This window comes from Geospiza fortis, unplaced genomic scaffold (assembly GCF_000277835.1).
Source record: "Geospiza fortis unplaced genomic scaffold, GeoFor_1.0 scaffold40, whole genome shotgun sequence".
Taxonomy (NCBI): domain Eukaryota; kingdom Metazoa; phylum Chordata; class Aves; order Passeriformes; family Thraupidae; genus Geospiza; species Geospiza fortis.
Window position 1 is genome coordinate 9,363,936 of NW_005054297.1, and position 21,378 is coordinate 9,385,313.

General features: G+C 35.6%; 1 protein-coding gene across 1 annotated transcript in view; it reads left to right on the forward strand.

The window, feature by feature from the left end:
• Positions 1-1,158: 1,158 nt before the first annotated feature.
• The window catches only part of KLHL5 (kelch like family member 5), a 42,095-nt gene continuing 21,875 nt past the window's right edge, over positions 1,159-21,378 (forward strand). The window contains exons 1-4 of the mRNA XM_005415456.2: positions 1,159-1,559; positions 6,997-7,179; positions 13,049-13,185; positions 13,976-14,172. Coding sequence (XP_005415513.1) covers positions 1,183-1,559; positions 6,997-7,179; positions 13,049-13,185; positions 13,976-14,172 — 894 coding nt within the window. The 5' untranslated portion in view covers positions 1,159-1,182. The remainder of the gene's footprint in view (positions 1,560-6,996; positions 7,180-13,048; positions 13,186-13,975; positions 14,173-21,378) is intronic.

Sequence of the window (21,378 nt, forward strand, 5' to 3'; positions counted from 1 at the left end):
AGCTTCATGTGTCAGAGAGGAAATAGGGTGGTTTTCTTGGGAACTGTAAATTGGTCATTGTGCATTTTGTGAATAAATGTATATAATATCAGAGAATATCAGTGTAGTAATAGGCTTTCTAGGCCATTCATAGGAATGGCTGTTCCTCATTTGAGTAAAAACTTTTGCTAGACATTTTAAGATGTTACATAAATTACCAGTCCTAGAGGGAGTTCTGTCTCAAGAGTTTGCATCTCTCTTTTTCACTGTTCCATCACAGTACTCCTAATGTGATGTGGAACAGTATATGATTAGAAAGAAGCATTTTGAGCAGTCATCTTACATTGTTTATTTTGCAGGGGTTTGTCTGGTGTCTTGCAGTGATTGGTTTTTTCTTGCTTTCTGTTTTAGTGATGTATAAGTGAATGGAAACTATTAGCTCATTTCACATAGAATTTTTTGGTTACTGCAGACCTAGATTTGAATCAAAGCACATCAAGATGAAAGGCTTTATAGCCTCCACTACTAGTCCCTTGAGCCTTCCGAGGCTGTTCTTGTCCTTTTTAAGTTCGTTCATGTCCTGTAATGGGAAAAAGAATTATTTACAGTTCAGTTTCTCCCCAGCATAATCAGTTATCTTCGAGTTAGCTTTGATTCTTCTCTGTAAATTTATTTTTTAGCAGCATAGAAGGAATTTAATTTCATCTTTGCACTTTTTTCTCCTCTGTAGTAGCAAGAGTTAACAGAATAATAAACAGATTGTAAGAGGCAGTATAGAAATTGTAGTTTGCTGTCATTTGTGGTTTAAAAAAAGGGGGTGGTATTGAAAGGGCTTGAAAGGGCTTTAATGAATATTGTTTAGTGTTTTTGAAACCTAATGGTCAGAGGCAGCAACAGAAACAGCCTCAGAGCTTTTAGGGTGAAGTGATTAGCATTTTTCCTGATGGAGATGATTGTTTCACCTCCTCTTTTATGTCAGCATTTTTCACTGTCTGTTGCCTTCTGTTTATATTCAAATGACATACCGTTAAAGAAGCCTTTTTTGTGTGATTGCAATGCTTTTTCCCCTCCTTCTGTAGAAAATCTGCTTGCCACAGACAGGCAGAGCATGTGTTTCTCTTGTCTTGGTTGGGTGCACAAATCTTCTTTTATGTGTGCTGTTTCTTACCCTGTTGCCTAGACGATCGCTGGCTTTCACTAAGAATGTCTGATTCTCGTAAAGAGTTTGACGTGAAGCAGATTTTAAAAATCAGATGGAGGTGGTTTGGTCATCAGGCATCAGCCCCGAACTCTGCAATTGAAAACCATCAGGGAGACTTCTGGAATAGAGGACAAAATGTAACAACTGCTGGCAGGAAGTTTTTAGACTCGGGTAACTTACCTTTAACATCAGTTGGTTACAGAAGGTCCAGCCAACAGGATTTCCAGAATTCACCTCTTTGGCCAATGGCATCCACCTCAGAAATCCCTGCATTTGAATTCTCAGCAGAAGACTGTGGAGGTGCACGTTGGCTTGACAGACAAGAAACAGATGATAGAGCAAGTGAAGAAGAAAATGAATTGGACAGCAGCTCATGCAGGTTAATTATTACTTTCCTATTGTGAAAAACGTGTTTTCATTTCATGTTTGTAGTTAGTATGCATATGTAGGCTAGCCTTTGTTCTGAACTCAAATGCTTCAGAAACCTAGCAGCAGCTGTGCATCAGAAACAGAATATTAATTATAATCAGGTTCTGTGTGTTTACTAGGACCTTTTGAAGGCAGACAGTGGGCATAAATAAAGTGCAAACATGGATGCACTCGTGTTTTAAACAGTGTACTAGTACACTGCTGCTATGAACAAGGTACTGCCCATTACATGGCAATGTTACAGAATGCTTTCTACATTATTTTGAAGTGATACTGATTGTTTAGTTATGTCAGTTAGGAGAAGATTATGCAAATGTAAACCTCTTCTCATTGTGACCTCATGCTTCCATGTATATCTATAGAAGACAGAGAATGAGCTGTAAAAAATACTTAAGACTATAAATCAAAGAAAAAAATTACATCAATTGAAAGTCAATCAATTTGTGCTTTAAAGTGATTCCAGTAACCTATTTGGTTGAATTGAACTGTGCATCTGGCAGAAAAAGAAAAAATGTTTCTGTTGCATCTGTAAAGATGTTTTGGTGTTCTTTTCTTACACATCGTTACTAAAGATGAAACTGTAAAACTTGTTCTTGAATTGAAGTTGTTTACCAGTTATTGTAAATTAGGCAAGTTAATAACCTTTATTGTGAAATATCTTAGTTAAATATATAGTTAAATTCTTTTATTTCATTTACTGTATGTCAGTCAGTCTTTCACTGAAAGTATTTTTCCTACTTTATAGCTCATGTAGTGCATAATTGCTTACCATTTCAGAAAATGTTATGTTTGCTTTCTTGCTTTTAAGACAGCTTTACACTGATGTGGCATTTCAGAAAGTGTGGCTACTTAAAAGGATACACTGTTTAATAAAGGCTATTAAGGACAGATCAATTTTCTTATAGCAGTTGAGTGTTTTTCATTCCTTAGGAGAAGAATCAATTTAGTGGAAAGGCAAAGTAGTCCATAATATAAACATGAACTGTTTATTGTATATATGACCTTTAAAGATTCAAGGAAAGGAAGGAGAGTAAAATTGCTTAAAAGTGAACATAGTGTATTTGCTTTTATCACCCCATGTCAAAATACTAGAATTACTGGGAAAGGAAATCCTACATACTGCTGTATCATAACAGCAGTCCCACTGTGCTGCAACAACTATGTAGCTGTAACTAACACACCTCTGAAGAGATCCCATTTTAAATGACATTCAGATGTAAATTTTTAAATAGCTATGTTATTGGATATGATACAGGTATAACATCATCTTCCATTTCAGCAACATATATTTCTGATGGGAAATTTTTACATGCAGCATTATCCCAGTTAGGATATTCTCTTCATAGCAAGGCAATCACTGTAGGAAAATAAACATGTAATTTTAAAAGATAAATGTGTAGATTGAAAATAGTACAATATTTGGTCTTAATTGTAAGAGAATAATGTGCATATGGTAAAAGTAATTTGTTACTTTGTTGAATTGGAGAACTGCAGATACATATTTAGGAGGTTTTAAGAAGTCTTGGTTTGGGGTTTTTTTCTGTTGCAGAAAATTTTCTCTAGTTATATACTAGAGAAAATGCACAAAGTATTTGAACTTAGTAAATTGGAAGTATCTTTTAAATTATGTGCTTAATTATGTATAGCATCTAGAGGGTTTTGTATTTCTGTTACTGTCTTCTAATTCATGCTAATGTTTACTTACATGCTTTAAATAATTTAGATAAGTTTTGAGTTCTGTGTCAGTAGAATTAATTATGCAACTAATGGCAGTGTAGGAGCTTACTTTCTATTGTTATCCGTATCTCTGTCTTATGGGGAGACTGCACTTATGCCGTGTTTTGTTCACGTCATTTGTTAAAAATGTATAAGCTCTTGGACAGACTACACAATTCTGCCTAACACCTGGAGTTTCTCTGATATTAAGGACTTAATTAAATGTTTTTTCTATGCAGTCTAAAATATGGCTTCTTATATGTTGACTTGAAGGAAAAAACCCCATACCAACACTTTTGTTATGTAGTTTACAAAGAGCTTTTTTTCCCATATGAAAACATTGTTGCCTTCTTTACAAGTAAATCATGTGCATGAAAGTCTTTTTAAAAAACCTTTTGTAGAAGCTATAGTTACCTTTCCTCTATGCTCCTCTGTAACTTACTGCCCAGTTAGGGGCCCTAATAACATGAAGTAACAGAAGCAGCTCTGCTGCTGTGTTTGTATCAGTCCTCCCTTCTTTGCCTGGTCATATAGCACAAGGAGAAAAGCATTTAGATAAGGTCTTTGCCACAGTGACATCATTTAGATCATTATGTGATTCATTTGGAGGAGAGCTGCTGTCAGATTAATTTGGTGTTATATAGAGTTCAATTCCAAGTTTAGTACCAGGTCCTTGACCAAGGTTGTGTCTGAGATGCAAACAGATCATTCAGATTCAAGAATCACAGCTAGTCAGCTGTAATACTGTTCACATCATACTCCTGTGTGTCATTTGTAACCAGCATTAGCTCGAATGGTTGTTTACTGGGATAGGTAGTTTTGAATTCTTCTGCAGATTTTCATCTCCTAGATTTCCTCTATTGCTGCTGTTTATTAACTGCCCTGCATCCCTGAGGCAATGATTATCCTTTTGGATTCATACACTTTTAAGAATTCACCAACAGCTCTGCAGACTCTTGTACAGAAAGTGCAAGCCTATTAGCATTAGATTTGTTTTTCTTAACTTTTTTTGGTGGTGCCTTAGCAGCAATCTACAGACCTTGAAGGCATGGTGGAGATAAAGCTAAAAATACCTAGAGCGTACCTAGTGCGCAGAATGTTGTATCTGTTCATTTCATCCATGTGTGCACTAAAATTCTGGAATTACTTTATTGTAGATTGAAGTGGGGAAATGTATTAAAATATGATAGAGGATGTGTATTTATATTTGAACATTAAATACAAGCAGGATTCCAGAATTCTTCAGCTGTGTGCTGACCTTGAACAGTTTAGTAAGATGTCTGTAATTACTTAAAGACGAAGTCTGAATGTACCACATGGTACCAGCTCTGCAGTATTGCTCTGTATGTTCAGTCTTGCAATTAGTATGTTGTAACTTCCAATCTAAGCCTGCCTCCTCACCCTGAGTTTTCAAGCTACAGAATCCTTTGATATTTCTTTTTTTTCACCTCAGTCTCACTGACCTTTGAGGGTGTAAGTACTTCTGTAATTCTCTCAGGTTGTCATTGCTGTGGCAAATAGAAGTTGAACAATATTCATAAAACAGTTTGTGGAAGGAGGGGCATTTAAATTTTTCATAGCGAGTCACAGGGTAACAGCCTTTTAAGCATTCTTTTTCCTTTTTTTTTTTTTTTTAATTTTTGCAAATACTGTAACTATTAGAGTGCCTCTTTCATGTTCTCTTTATGGACCACTGAACTTCAGTCTTTCTTTCTCCTGTTCCTTCATTATGGAAAATGGTTTGTAAGTTACTAGCTCGAGGTCAGGTGTGGGATTGAACATCTTTAGATGAGAGGGAGAACTAGGCTTGACTCTGTGGTGTCCTGAAAATGTTTTATTGTGGATACTGGAGAACAGACAGCATTGCAATTATTTTTCTTTATTGAATGAGAGTGATGACTGAGTTCAGTGTGGAAAACTTGCAGTTTTGAAACTGGCAATAGCTCCAGTGAAGTTGTGATCCCGCAAGTGCTGGCATGAAAAGCTTTTTCCATTGCAAGTTCTTCCTTTCTATCTGCAAAACACTTTGTAAGGTTGTAATGTAAATAAAATTCTGAGAGCATGTAATTTTTAAAAATTGTTATTAATGGAGTAACTTTGAGGAATATGGGTTAATATATAGTTCAAACAAACTAGAAAAAGCCACAACATATTAACCCAATTGATAACGTGCTAAATTGTGATACGGAGATACGGAATCATTTCCTAAGTATTTGGGCATTGACCAGCGACCTACCCGTTCCACTTCTGGTTTTGTTTTTCAGGGCTGCTGGTTAAAGAGTTGCTTTCACTGAGTACTTCTTGCTCATTCCCTTGAGGATGCCACCCAGCTGGCCAATATAATGTTATCCATGGTTACATGGTTACGTCTTTGTATGAGCCCTGATTCAGTTTCCAAAATGGCCACAAAGAATACTTGTTCTGGTCTCTTAGAGGGCCGGTGGTGGAGCAGAACAAGTGACTCCTGGGCTACAGGGAGCGGGGAAGAAGTTAACGCATAAATAAATGGCTAATCACAGCTTCAGCAAGAATATTTAACATAAAGTTAGGCAGGTATCTAATTTCTGATCCATTATTAGATTTAGCTCTGAATTAAATACCAAACTGCTTGGCTTTTTTAGCTATCTGGGTACGTGCAAAAAAACCTCCAAAACTAAAACATATCGCTAAAACCAAAACATATGATAAAACCCAAGACCAAACCACAAAGTCCCCCTTTACAGAAAATCTTCTGTTGAAAATTTAGGCTTTGGTTTTGAGGAGCTCTGTCTTGAAATGAGTATCCTACACCAAGGAGTGAGATAAGTTTCATGGTGGATTTAGCTCCAGGCATGCTGCTCAGTTCATGACATCTTTGTGGAAGCAGGGGTTGGGATGCGGATATTGTGAAACCATATCCTTCCAAATGTTATGGTAGATCCAGAGTATTTTAAAAGTTGCCTGCATTGTTGAAAACTAAGCAGTGGTCAGTTAAAGAACTGTGAGGAGGAAAACATGCTTTCCACAGTGTACATCATTAGGATTCATTTCCTTTTTCTCCTAGGGCCATGCATTCCTTTTACATTTTCTCTATTCCTGGTTTTTCCCAATCTTCTGTGTTTGTGTATACAGATGGGAATAATTTTTCTCCCCATCTACCCTTGCTTTTCACTTCTGTTGACTCTGATGGGCTAGATGTCATATCAGACATAAGGAGGGCAGTAGAAGTGGTGGTGTATCAATGTGTTTGTGGGTTTTTCCCTGCATGCCCATATGGTTTTACTAGCTGAGTTTTGTTCTGGCCACCTTAGGTTAAGTGTGAAACATAAGTGGCAGAGAGGGGTTTGGTTCCTTACTGCCATCCTTCCATTACTTTTTTGTGTTGCAGGGCCTTGGTGGATGCTCTTCTTTAACCATCTGACAGCACTACAAATACAATTGCTGGGCTGATCTCTTTGTCTCACTTAGTTGAAGAGTACAACATGAAATGATTATAGATTTTCCACAAGGGTCTAGATTGTTTTGGAGAGAGAAAGAAAATATGAAGAAACATAAAATAGCAAAGGAATATGTATTAAAACAAATCATGCGTATCAACTTTAAAATCACATGTGATTTTTATTTTGTCCTTTGTAGATAAAATTTCACCTGAATGTTGTATGAACTAAGATTTCTGTTATTGTCTTCAGCAGAACCTCCAACAGCAGTCACACCTTATCATCTTGTCAAACAATGGAGCCCTGTACCTCAGATGAATTTTTTCAGGCTCTTAACCATGCTGAACAAACTTTTAAAAAGATGGAGAATTATCTTAGACACAATCAGCTGTGTGATGTGGTGTTAGTTGCTGGTGATCGTAGAATTCCAGCTCACAGGTAAGTTTATTATAATAAACTTTTGAAAGTTATTTGAAAGTTATTATGTAAGAAGTTATTTGAAATAACTTCATAATTATTTACAAATGCACCTTCAAAGTGTGTCCCATGTTTTGTTAAAAAAATGTCAGAACATCCTAAACAATTCAGAATACTTTAAACGCATATATGTTTTTTAACATTTATTTGGAAATGAAAAGTTAATTTTTCTATTGTATGCAATACAGAATAAAAAAGTTCAAGTTCCTTTTGTTTCCAAGTATACTTATGATATTTGCATAACAAACCCCCAGAAGTCCCAAATACACTCCCAGAATATTGTAAGTTGTAGTGGTTTCTCTACCATAAAGCAATGTAAATCTTTTTCTTAGATTTAATTTTGTTTCATTTTTTCTTTGTACTAGCCATTATGCTATTGGAGTCACAATTAACAATAAGGACAGTCTTCTGTTCACATAAAGGTTTTTTGCTCCTGTAGTAAGAAGAGTCCTTTTATAGGAGATTTCTGAACACTGCCAATATTAGAGGTGTAAAACAGTTCAGACATTACCCTCTCTGTCATCTGTGTAATCAACAGATCATATGCTTAAAATCTAGGAAAATACCAAAGATTGCAAAACATAGGCATGTGTAGCTGAAGCACATTATGGTATTTAATGCACAGAAATTATAATTTTAATAGGAACCTAGGTATAAATAAGCTGTGGTTTTCTAAGTTGAGGTCTACAACTGAAATAGCATCCTAAAGCATTCTTGTTTTCCATTGCTGATTCCTACTCCCACAGTGCAACTGCTCTCAATGCTGTAATAGCAATAAAAAGATGGGAAGATGTTGCTAGTTTGGAGTTGGTACTTTCCTTAAAAAGCCAGATTTCTGCTTTTATTTGGATATTATCCACACTGTTGTGCTGACTCAGCTGAGGGAATGACAGCATGGGGATGGAAACTGACTTGAGAATCAGAGAGGCTTTTAAACCATAGCTTGCTGTTGCTCTCGGAGACTTCATTTTATGAAATGCTCAAATTAGTTACTAAAGTGTGTTGTCCCTGTGAAAATAATGAGTCAGATGAAAACAGGGACTAGACACACCCCTAGTGGGCACATGCTCAAGTAATTTAGGGTCAAAAAACTTTGGAGTGGTGTAAACAGGAAAAAATAGTGATTATAATAAGGTAGTCATTTTACTTCCCTATGGAGCCAAGGTAACCCTTTTGCAGTATGTGTTTGGACTGTGGCTTATGTTAAAAATGTGTAGAAAGGGTGCAGAGGACAGCCGTGAATATCTTTTAAGGACTGGAAGGTTCTATTTGCAATGAAATAAATGGATAGAGAACACACTAAAAAGTTCTTTAATGTGGTTCACACTTGTTTTTTATTTCTTCAGAGAACTGACTTCACTTCTCCAGTTTGTGCTACTGTATCTATTTCTGTAGTTATTATTATGAGGCATATGCTACTACTGCTCTGGACTTCTCTTCTGAGGAGAAACATCTTGCTGTAGTTAGTATATTCTGTGTTAAATATGTATGAAAGTTAAAGCCAAAGAAGCACACTTTGTGCTTGTAGCAGGAAGTAGGAGGCTTATGATTCTCTCTTGTTCACTTTATAGTGTTGGAGCAACTTACAAAGAAGCTTTGCCTTTTGCATAATAAGTTCTTTCTCTGTTTTGTTTTCACAGAGAAACATAGCAATAACTGCAGTCTTAATCTCAGTAAATCCAAAGTATCTCACTGAAAACTGATTTTTTTTTTCATAGTGGGAAGGATAAATATGGAAATCTTAAATTTCATTTAAATTTTATAGAAACTCAATAAGATTACTGCCTTTATGTATTTGTAGTAGCCAATGTTATAAGAAAAAACTTCTGTAATATTTTTTGCTGCCTTCATACAAGTTCTGAATTATTAGTATTGACTGTGGGCTGGATCAGTCAGTACATTTCAGAAAACCATTTTGTCTTGAGACTTAATAAGCAACAGAATATGTATTAAATACATCTTAGCTTAATGGCTTAACATTCTAAGATGAGTAAGAAAATAGAAAATTTGTTTACGCTGGACATCTTTGTTTTCCTTTATTTTTTTATAAGAAAGATAAGAGTTTTTCATAGTATGTGATCACATAGTGCTGGTAAGAAAGAACATTCTTCATTATTAATATTAATCACACTCATAGAGAAGAGTATTCAGATTTTCAGTTTTGAACTTGGTATTTTTAATAATTCCTGTATTTTTGAAATTATCAATTTCTACTTTTTATTGAGTGTCGTGAGGTCCATGATGCATGCTTTTAGAGAAAAGAGACATGAGTTTGGTATCTGCCTTGGTAATAATCACAGGTAATACATTACTGAAATTCTGAGAGGTTTTGTATCTATTTGAAGAATTCAGGCTATGAGTCTACTACAAATAAAAGCATCACATATAGTCATGATTTTTCTGAATATGGCATTCCCTATTGTTCCAAAAGTGTTTATCTTCCTTTTCTGTGCTGAAATTGTAGCTAAAATCTTATTTACAAGGTCAAGAAGCAAGTAGGAAAAGGGGACCATTCTCCAGTAGGAAGAAATGTATTATATTCCCACCCCTTCAGCTTGCAGTTACATAAAGAAATTTTGGATACTTTGATTTAATTAATTTAATTAAGATTTTCATAGTTTTTCATGTTTATTTTGTGTCCACTGCAATTTCAGATGTCTGCCATTTATTATGTTCGTATTTATTACATTCAGCTAACTGCTATATCCATAGTAAAAGCTTGTTTTGTTTAGTTAAATAACCCACTGATTAGAACATTCATGTAAGAAAAGGGAAATGTGTGTAAATTCCTGCCCAGAGGGCATTTAAAGCCTGCCACGTCCTTTAATCAGCAGTCCGGGCAGAGCCATTGTGTGTCTTTCTGTTGACACTGAAAGATGGAAATACAAAAGAGATGGGACTTAAGAAAAGAAGGCAAATGGAACCTTGTGTACTGTAGGGTTTAGGAAGCTTGTTTGAAAGAGCCTGTACTCTTCAGTATCACCTTACAACTTCAGTGAATGCTGACAGTGAGTTTCCAAGGACGGTTTTCAGCTGTAACACAGCCACAAACAAGGAGCTGCCCAGGAAAAGTCCCTTTTATCTTTCAGATCTTAAGCAGCATTCTGTCAGCTGAGACGGGTTTGGAGATACTAAACCTGTAAATTGCCAGGTTTGGTTGCTGTCATCATTTTACATAGTAATTGCTTTGGTGACCTAGAAAACTATCAAGATGGTGCAGCTTGTGGCAGTTCCAAGTATGGGTTTAAAGTGTGCCATATATTTTACTGGCTCTCAGTGGAAAATTCTTCAAAATATATTAAGCTATCATGGTAGATCGTTCTAATTTGGATTTTGGATTTTGCCAGTATTTAGTGACAAGTGAATATCAAATCACATGTGTATAGCAGTAATTGATTTTTATTGACTACTGGGAAAAAGAAAAGGCCAGTTGGCTGAAAGTCTGCCTTTGTTTTCTTCTATTCTAGCTCATCAGTCACCTTGATGCATTGTCACTGTATATTTTAATCCCATTTCTTTCTTTGAAATAACTTCTTTTTCTAAATTAGGTGAATTAAGAGAAAAGTGTAGATACCTCTTCTAAGGCTTTTCATTGTGAAATCATTGCAAAACTGCTCTCAGGATAATTTGTGCTTTTTCAAATTACCTGTATTAAACTACTTCTGGGCTTCACATCCTCTGTCAGCATATGCAAGTCACCCTCTGGAAAGCACTTACCACTGTGAAGCATGTATACCTCCTCATGGATCTGAATATGTTTGCAAAAATAGTAAATGGATTTCATTTCTGTTAATTTCCTTCAGAGGACTCGTGAGTCTGGAAATTACAGGGAGAAATTTGCTGATATCAAACCTCTGATAGAAGGCATTGGGACCCTCGTGTTATTTTTTAGCATTTCTTCAGCAGTTTTTTCTAAAATGTATACAGTCCAGTGTTCTGAATAATAGTGCAGCTACCTAGTCCAGTTGCACTGCTGGGGGAAGAAAGAAAAGAAAAAAACAGCCCCCCAAACTGTGATATGACTAAGTATTAAATTCCATTTCCCATTGCAGAAGACCTGTCTTTTTCAAGCTCTGTTCTGCATAGAAGTTCAAGTCAGAACAGTCAGATGTGAATATGTTAAGTTGGTTGTTTCGCCTTTTTAAATTCTGAATTGGACCTGCAGAGATAATTGGGTTATTCAAACCACTTTCCCTTCCGGTGAGAACCCCTATTTTGTACATAGAAATCTGGTCTTGTCATCTCATTCTAGCATCAAAAGCAGTTGCAGAAATTCTCCCTTGATACTTTGATGAAAGTACTCTCTAATTTACTCCCCTTCTATAGATCTCTGAGAGGCAGTATTTTCATTTAAATGCAGATTTCATTAAACCTGAGGTTAAAATGCCTAGAAGTGATGCCTGGGCCGTACCTTGGCAGAAAGTTTTGATTTTTCTTAGCTTGTCAGCTACAGAATAATTCTCATATTTCAGTAACAGAATTTAATTTTCTTTAAAAGAACAGAACTTTGATTTTTTTGACAAAACTTCAATCATACAAGGTGTTAAAATAAAATTAATCTTTTTCCCATGCAATTGTAACTCTGCTGTGTTGCCTCAGCAGCTAGAAAACAAAGATTACCCTTATTTTTTGGTAAGCCTGACCAAATGGTCAATGATCAGAAAGTTGACAAGAAAAATATATTGTGAGATTAATTAGTCCAAATTTTTTAACTTTGCAGTTAATTAACCAAGAGACTGCTTCTTGTATTTCATTACTTTGTATATGTACCTGTAAATTCTCCCCTGAGCACTGGTGCTCACCTTTTCATTTTTGTTTTCCTGTTTTGTGGTTCCTGACCTCTGCCATTTTAACACACCAGTATAATAACTCAGCACCGCATAAACTGCCTGAAGTATTAGATTAATTCAATGTATGCATATGGACTGTTTAATGTATTTGCAGTAGGCTGGGTTCTTGGGCTTGCTCTTTGTATAGATCCATACATATAACACATGTATTTATAGTGAAATCCCTGTGAGCAAGGCAACAGTGAACTGCTACAGCACAAAAATTGATCTAAGCCACAAGGCCATTCCTGGAGGTCTCTAATTCCTCCTGAATAGTTATGGTTGGTTTCATATTCCTGCCTCATATAATTTTCTCTTTTACCCCAGTCTCTGAATACATGGAAATTCCTTCACATTTTGAAGAGTGGCATTATTATTTGTAAAGAGTGTTTTACTCTCAATAGTCCAAAGAAATGTCCGTTATGCACTAACATTTACTTACACAGTAAAATAGTCATGATTATTGAGAAAGGCTAAATAGATACTCAAAAAAGAGATTACTCTCTATCATCTCCACATTTACTGTGACAAGTTTTGTTATCAGTATTAGTAATTGAATGTATATGTGTGCACCAAGAGTAAAAGCATTTTAAAGCACTTTGAAAAGGACTAGTAAGTCATTCTTTCACATTTAAAAAAGTATCTAACATAATATAAATGAAGATCAATTCAATTTTATTTAATAATGTATATTTATATACTTCATTTCCAGTTTATGTGGATTTGGGGGTGTTTATGTCTGTGTTGGCTATTAAAAGTCATTGAGCTTTGAGAGGGTAATTAGTTTAGATCAGTAGCAAATGTAGGTTTAGTATCAGTACTTCATTATTCATAGAGAGAAACTAGAGCATGGAGCACTTTGTCAATTTTTAAATGTTTTTCTCACTACAGTGTTTCTTCAAAGGGCAAAGTAATGAATCATAAATTAACAAACATCAGGTTGACTAAGGTTTTTTTCTTTTCTTCTGTTTCTCTCCTTTTGTGCTGCATGTCGTACTCAGATTGGTTCTCTCCTCTGTTTCGGACTACTTTGCAGCAATGTTCACTAATGATGTAAGGGAAGCAAGACAGGAAGAAATCAAGATGGAAGGTGTGGAGCCAAAGGCATTGTGGGCTCTCGTTCAATATGCATATACAGGTAATTGAGCTGACAATTCAGGGAAATTCATCTAATGAATTGTCCTCATGTGAGCATTGTATTCCATTACTAGATTTCAAATGCTCTTTACAAATTATTCACATTATTTAACTTCTTATAAATATATAAAAATAAATCATAGAATATCCTGAGTTGGAAGCAACCTACAAAGATTCTCAAAGTCTAACTCCTGACCCTGCTCAGAGCACCCTGACAATCACACCATGTGTCCCAGAGCGTTTTCCAAGTGCTTCTTGAGCTCTGTCAGGCTTGGTGCTGTGACCACTTCTCTGGGGAGCCTGTTCCAGTACCCAACCACCCTCTGGGGGAAGAACCTTTTCCTAATGAAAAAGGAACCTTTTCCTAACCCCCTTCAGGCCATTCCCTCTGGTCCTGTCACCAGTCAGCAGAGAGAAGAGATCAGTGCCTTCCCCTCCCCTTCCCTGGTGAGAAAGCTGTAGACAGCAGTTAGGTCTCATTGCTGTTACCTGAGACAAGCTGATAGGATAAAGTTTCTCTGGTAATACTGCATTCAATTAGTTAACAAATTATGTGAATCTATTAAATGTATCATGACTGACAAAAAAAGGAATCTCATTAGGATTCCCTTTCCTTACATCATCATGGATACTAATCTTGAAAACTATTAGTTATCTAATGCTGAGGGTGATGTTTACTAAGCCTTCTATTCTATCATATAATCTGTAAATAATTCTATTACCTTGGGGTTTTAGGGAATTTGTAAGATTATAAGAGCAAACTAATGTGATTTTCTTTTTGATGTAACTAGGTCGCCTTGAATTAAAAGAAGATAACATTGAGTGCCTGTTGTCTACAGCTTGCCTTCTTCAGCTCTCTCAGGTTGTAGACGCATGCTGTAAATTCCTTCTGAAGCAGCTTCACCCATCCAATTGCCTTGGAATCCGATCTTTTGCTGATGCCCAGGGTTGCACTGACTTGCACAAGGCGGCTCACAATTACACTATGGTATGTTGTTACATTAGCTATCATCTGCTTTATTTAGTAGGAAAGATACAGAATGTTTTCCTAAATATAGTACTAATGTTTTTGCCCCAGAAAGTCTTCATAATTTTCAAACAAGAATATGTTTCCATGATGAAAAATTACAAAATAGCTGCAAAGTTGCTGATTTAGAGTTGGAAGGAAACACACAAGCATAAATGCCCTGTAACAGAAATGGAATTGTGGGGTATGCATTTAATAACATATTTCAAAAGCCTGTTCTTCTTTCTGACAGTCAAAAACTACAGACTTCACAGTGGGGAAGCTGCCATCATCTATTCCAAAATTAGACATTACTAAATGGAAGTGTAGAGTTCCTTGAGTTCCTTTTTTGTAATGAACTGGAGTAATCGGGTTCCAAGATATACTTGGGGTATGACTGTGAGCATTCAGCAATATAGATTCTGCGTCATCCTTAATAATTTGGCAACGGGATGTCAGGCATCAAAGAATTTAATCCTAGGCTAGGTGATATGTGACTAAATACAAACTTGCCAATTATGTTTTTCAGTTAACTTATAGAAATTCAGACCTACCAACTTAAGTAAACTTCATCTGCTTAACAGTCATCCTTTTATTTTAATACAAAATGTGCTTTTTTTTCTTCTCACAAGTGTATTTTAGTAAAGTTATCAGAAGAAGGCAGAAGAACTATCTCTGAAGCAAGTCAGTTCATCTGCTCTTTGCAGTTTTGTGAGGCATTTTGCTCACTTGTTGATGAAATTTTGCCTAAATAAGCTCTTGGGATTTGAATGAGGGCATGTAGATACTGCACAAGAGATGTGGGAATAAGGATAGTACTTAATTTGCTTGTGTGTCATGGCATTACCTTGCCATTAAGTTATTGGCTAAGATCCAAGAGTTGTAATTTATGTCTTGTAATTAGTATTAGAACTCCATGGCTCTTCCTCTTGCTGCCTTAGGTTTTGCTGGTTTAAAACTATTTTTAAAAAAATTACTTATTGGCTTAAATTAATTTAGTTTACTATGTATAACAGTTTAAAATAGTTCTTTTTTTTTTCTATATACAAGACAATGTTCCTCTGCAGTGAATGATCTCTCAGATATTTGATATCATGGACACACAAATTTACTGAGGCAGATCAATAAATAAGGTGCAGATTGTAACTTACATGTTTCTATTCTTGGTCTTCATTATTGCAAAAATAGGGAGTCTGCTATTAAGTAGAATGTGCAATGAAACAGTAAAGGAAATGTGGCTTATGCCTTTGAGGAGTATTAGAATTTATGTTGAGTGAGACCAGTGATAGAAAAAATATGTGAAAAGAGAAACTCCCTCCTCTGATCTACTTGTTCCTTTTCAGAATAAGTATGTATTTTGGTCTGGGCAATTGTCATGTCCTTTTCAAGTGAACTGCCAAAATCAGTATAGTAAGAATTATTAAACTAATGCATCCTTAAAGGGGAATGTTGGCATTCCAGTCTTAGTATTCTGACTGGCAATTCATGACTTAGGGAAAATAGGGCTGTGAACTTTCTAAAAGCCATTCTTCTTCAGCACCTATCTTTTGTTCAGACCAGAGGAAAACAGTTCTGTGCCTTTTGGCTGTTGTTTACTTCGGTGGCAAAATTGTTGCTTTTACGGCTTTGATGTGAATGAAATTCAAATTAGGTGGATTTTAAAAAGCCATTTTCAAAACTAATTAGTTGTGCTAGATGAATTTTTCCCAAGGCCTCTTTTAATGTTGTTTAGTTCCAACAGAGACATTAAATTGAATTTTAGTAATAATGAGTAATAGAGAAGAAGCTTCTTTATTTTGAAATGGATGTTGCTATGGAAACTGCATAGAAATGTCTAGTCCAATTGAATCTTCAATTAAAATAAATCCCCAAGTAATTTCATTTGTTTAAAAGCTGTTTGAAAAAATAAAATGTTCAACACTAGTAAGTGCTAGGTATTTGATGCTCTTTCCATTAAGAAGTATTAGAATGTAAGGGTTAAGTACACCTGTAGTAGCTGGCAAAAATCTCTTTCTTAAAACAGGGAATTATTTTTATGCTGCATTGGGCTGCATAGAACAGTGTGGGATTATATTGAGTAAAGTTTATAGTTCTGGTTCTTTTAAAATACTTGTAGTGGAAGTTACTGAATAATATAAAATACTTAAATTTTAATTTACACATGTTATTTTCTATGAGACAGAAAAGAAACGCTGATTGCCATTTAATATTTTTACAAGTAAAACAACTTCTCTGCTTTGAAGCTTTTTGTTACACATGTAATAAGTTTGTAATCATCTTACCTGCTTCATTAAAATACCTTTTTACATGAAGTTTGAAATTCAGGTGAAATCAGCCTTTGTTTAAACTGGAGCATGAATCAGTGAGTTATCCCATTAGGTCTGCCTTTGTTAATAGGGTTCTTCTGTCTGAGTACATTAGTCATTGGAAAGCATCAGTGATTAAAAAAAAAAAAACTAAGAAGGATTTGAATGTTGCATTTCTTTATATTACAGATATATATTATGCTAAAAGGACTGAAGTATTGCATTACTTTATTGCTCACTGTGTTGACAGTTGATAAATTGTTTTGACAGAAGGGAACAGTTTATCCAAACTGGTCAATTATTGGCATTACAAACTTAAGCTTGAAAAATCCTCAATATACATGAAGTGAAACAAGAACTGAAGCAATTTGTAGTGGATTTAATGCTGTATAAAGAGCAACTCTGATTTTTACACATCACAGTTCTAAAATAGAGTTGATAGAATCATGAAATGTATCTGAGTAAAGATATCTTTTGAGCAAAGGTTACCCTGTTTTGCTGTGGGTTATATATAGTATTTGGGACATACAGTTAAAAATTTAGGAATTTTATTGGACTGGCCAGTATTGTGTCTGCTTGCTTTAATGGATTTGTAATGGCATTTTGTGCAAAAAAAATTCTGCACATTTTTATTGCTGTCTTCAAAGTCAGAACACCCCTTTTTTATATCTTGTTTGTTTGAAACAGTTGATAGTGTACCTTGAATGAAAACCAATAGATCCTTTTCCACAAAAAGTAAGCAAAAGGGAAGTTAGTACTTTGAGATGAGGAAAATCTGTGTTATTTCCAGAACATGAAATATCTGTGGTGACTAGTGAGTTATTCTTAGGTAAGTGTCAGTAGCTTCTTCAGTAGCCAGATTTTAACTTTCTGATTTACAACTAAAAAAAAAAGAGTAGACATTCAAAACTTTGTGTGATGATGCCTGAGTTAGTCCCTGTCTAATCATTGTTGATCAGCTATGCATGCTTAAAGCAGAGTGAAAAGTCATTTTGATTTTGATCAGAAGTCTTCAGAAGGTATGTAAGCAGTGATAGTATTACAAGATTCAGATAAAGTTAGTTTTGGAATTTGTGTGATTTCTGAGCAAGCCAGTGGATGTATAAAAAGAAAAACTTAAAAGAACAGAGTAATAGATTGGGTCCAAGCAGAGAAACCTAGGTAGTTTTGCAGAATAAAAGGTGTGGCACACTTAGACTTGCTTTCTCCTGTAAGGCAGTAGTTGGGAAACACAAAATCATTGAGTTATGATTTGGAAGAAAGAATTAAAGAGGGATAATTTGTCCTTTTTTTCTTGCAACAGTCAGGATAGGTTTTTCTATTGGGGAGCATGAAGAGAAGAGAAATTTAAATGCTTTCCGTCCATAAAGGACCATAAAGTTTGTGATAGTGCCAGAACAAGGATTTTACATTCTTGCACCTGAAATTGCAGTCCAGAGTGTCCTGCTCAGTAATCAACTGAGGAACATACTCATACTTGGAAAATACTCATTCGCTTCCTTTTCACCTGTGAAAACCCAAGATACCTTTGTCTTTCAAGTTCCCTCAGTCCTGCCTAGCACAATAGATCAGTACTGCCTTATAAAGACTGAATAGGTTTCTGCATGCTGCTCAGCCTGTTTTGGAGTCCAGAAACAGTGCAATGAGGAGTCAAGCTAAAATATCTGTACTGCCCCTGCACACAGAGCAAGTATTCGGTTGGTTGATTGTTTAGCACATCAGTCAAATCTGAGTAAAAGTAGAGAAGGTGGTATCTGACAGCTGTTTGACTATTAATAGTTTACCAGGAAGTCAATTAGCACAGTTCTTAGTGAATTCATACTTAGTTAACCAGTGGACTGAAGCAGTCAGCAGACACCATTTCCTGATTGCTCTCCTTCAGATCCTGTGAGTCAAACACCTCTTGCTTTTTGGTTGCCCACATTCAGAGTTTAAGCAGAGCCCCATGGTTAGAGCTGCCTGTTGGGCAGCCTCAGTCCCTCTCAAGCTGCAGGTGTCTGATGCTCTCCAAGGTTTTCATCCTTCTGACACAGTGTGCAGGGAGACTAACTGCTTCACTGCATCCCACTGTAGGGATTAAGTGTCATTTAGAAATACACATCATGGTATCTTATTTTTTATGTGCTCCTAATATTTTTTGTTCTGTACCAAGTCTGAGGCAGATCTGTCATTAAAAGTATCAGCATTAATCACTCTGTAGTTGCTGAAGAATGAATTTGAAGTGATGTGAATGAGCAGTACCCAGCATTGAGCATGAGGACTGCATGTCCCTGTCTTGGTTAATACATAAGCCTCAGGCTACTTATTTGATAAAGTTTCCAAGCCATTTGAGGAGCTAATTTTGGGATTGGGAAATTCCCTTTACTTTCAGGACCAGAAAGAAAGGGATTGAAACTGAAGATCATTTGTTCTCTGAAATATCCTGTTCTTCCACAGAGAGTTCCCATAAGAAGAAGGAAAGAAAAGGCTAATGAGGAGGTTAAGAATGCTAGGAGATACACTGGCTCCTTCTTTTTGTCTTCAGAATCTCTGTCTGTAAAGGAAGAGGAATTTTCAGATTCTGGTTATAAAAAAAAACAGACATAGGACAAAGGGTGCTTGTATTCCCAGTGGAATGCTTTGATACTCTGCTCAAAAGGAGTCTCTGCTTTAAAAATAGAATGGGAGCAAGAGGAAACTGAACTTGTTCCCATCAGAAAGCAATGGTCTGCAAGCAACAAGGAAAATCAGGCTTTTTACACATAACAGCTGTTGAAGTGATGAAATCCAGTTGGAAAAAAGCTTTCCAAAGAGGATCCCTGATTGACTTACGCAAGATCAGCTTGTTGTTGCCTCCAAACACAAAAGAACTTTTCGTGCAAGTGCTTTCCCCTTCCTCTTCCTGTGATCTGGATAGACAATTTGGAAAGTTTAAGGTAGTAAGTGTTGGTGTTTCTCTCTGTCAGAGCTCACTGCCTGTTCATTCAGCAAAACTAAAAGCACAGCTCCAGCTTGCCTACTCTCTAGGAAAAAGAACCAACAAAAAAACAGCCAGTGGAAACAAATGAACTCAGTGGAATGTGAATTCTGGTGAACTGTGTGTTTAAACTGTGGAAATAATTTTGATCACTTCTCAAATTCAGTTTTACTGCCAGGCATTTAATATCAGAGTGAAATAAATAGCAATGCATGTGTAGTGCTTCTGAATATTGGTACAGTTCTTTTCACTGATTTTAATTCATATATTTGTTCAATTTTACTTTTATTTCGTTATACAAATAGTTAAATGAATTAAAGAGGAAAAGACAAATCTATCTCCCTTTGAATCTACTATAGCTCTCACTTGGAAGCACTTTTTTGTGTAGACAATTAGACCTTTGTTGTAGGAAAGCTTTTCAGATATTAAATATTTTGAAAGTTTTCTCTCCAAAATCTATCCACAAGTAGAATTATGCACACTTATAACATTTTGAGTTATTTTCCTGATTTCCAGAATTACCCATGGCGTGGAGTAACTTTGATCTTTCCCCTTATAAATCTTGTAGCCATCTTATGTACATCTGGCTTTCATGTAAGATGGACTATTTACACCTAATTAGTTTTTTCTCTTAGCTCAGCTTTTTTTTTATTAGTCAGTATCTTTAGAGTACTGAGGTATAGCTTTGAAAGCATTAGGCCAAGCAATAAAAAAGAAGTATTAACTTTTTTGCTTTGTAGTCATGATGCCCATTGCATATATAATGCCAAACTGTACTATTGTTTTTGTTGCCATTTTAAATACTAAATTCAGACCTGTTTTGCAGTGCATCTCTTGCTTCTTCTTGTGACATTCTCCCCTTTTTTGACCTAAAAATCCTTTTTCCTTTCAAATATATGCTTCTAATCTACAATTTTTTTATTAGCATGCAATTCTTTCTTTTTAAATCATTAAACAAGGCACTAAGGCCAATTTTCATATTAGGCCTACTTAGACTTCCGTGTTTGTGGATTTAACACATTTTGTTCTCTAGGTGTTTTAGGGGTGCATGTGATGGCAGACCAAAACCAGCACCCCATTAGCTGGCTATCTAGCAATCCACAGTGCATTAAATAAATTGATTGTAACTTTGTTATCATCATGAAGCTACTCTCAGTTTTGAGTGTGAATTTAGCTGCAGTTTGAGCTACCAAAATACAAGAATATATTGTGATTTTGCTTGCTTGCTTTGCTTTGCTGCCTTGTAAAGAAAAGTATATGGCAAGAGAGGATAGAAATAATATCACCCTTTTCTGTTACACCCAGGTATTTCACTGTAATGGTGCTGATTGTGTGTTAATACTTCTGCTATTCCAGCCTAAACTGATCAGAATCCTCACAGAATATGCTGCAAATCCTCATATTATGAAGTAATCAGATATCAGCATAGGATGTGTTACGTATTATGAATTTCTTATTTTGAAGTAAGGATTTGTTGCTGAAAATGACAGGATGAAAGTTAGAAGACTGAATCCTATCAGAATAAGTATTGTTAGTGTAGCAAGGCATGTATAATATTGTGGATTCTTTGTATGTTTTGCTCCCCAATCAAATCAGATCAATTGTATAAAACCTATGAAATAGCAAAATAAACTTAAAATCCATTTTAAATCAACAATAAAATTGTTAGTGTTGTTTATTTTCTCTGAAAATTTACTACCACATTTTCATCTAGCAGTAATGAAATCTAATGAATCTAGCAATGCCCAGTTGTTGTAGCATGTTGTGCTCTTTGCTTGACAACAGGAACAAACTGCATCTTTTTAACTGTACTTCAGAAAGTATTTCTTCAGTTTGCAGTGCCAGGATAGTAACCCACAACCTATGGCTCATTTCTGTCTGTCTGTACACTTCCCTCAGTTGTTTCAGCACATCTGTCTGTGGGAC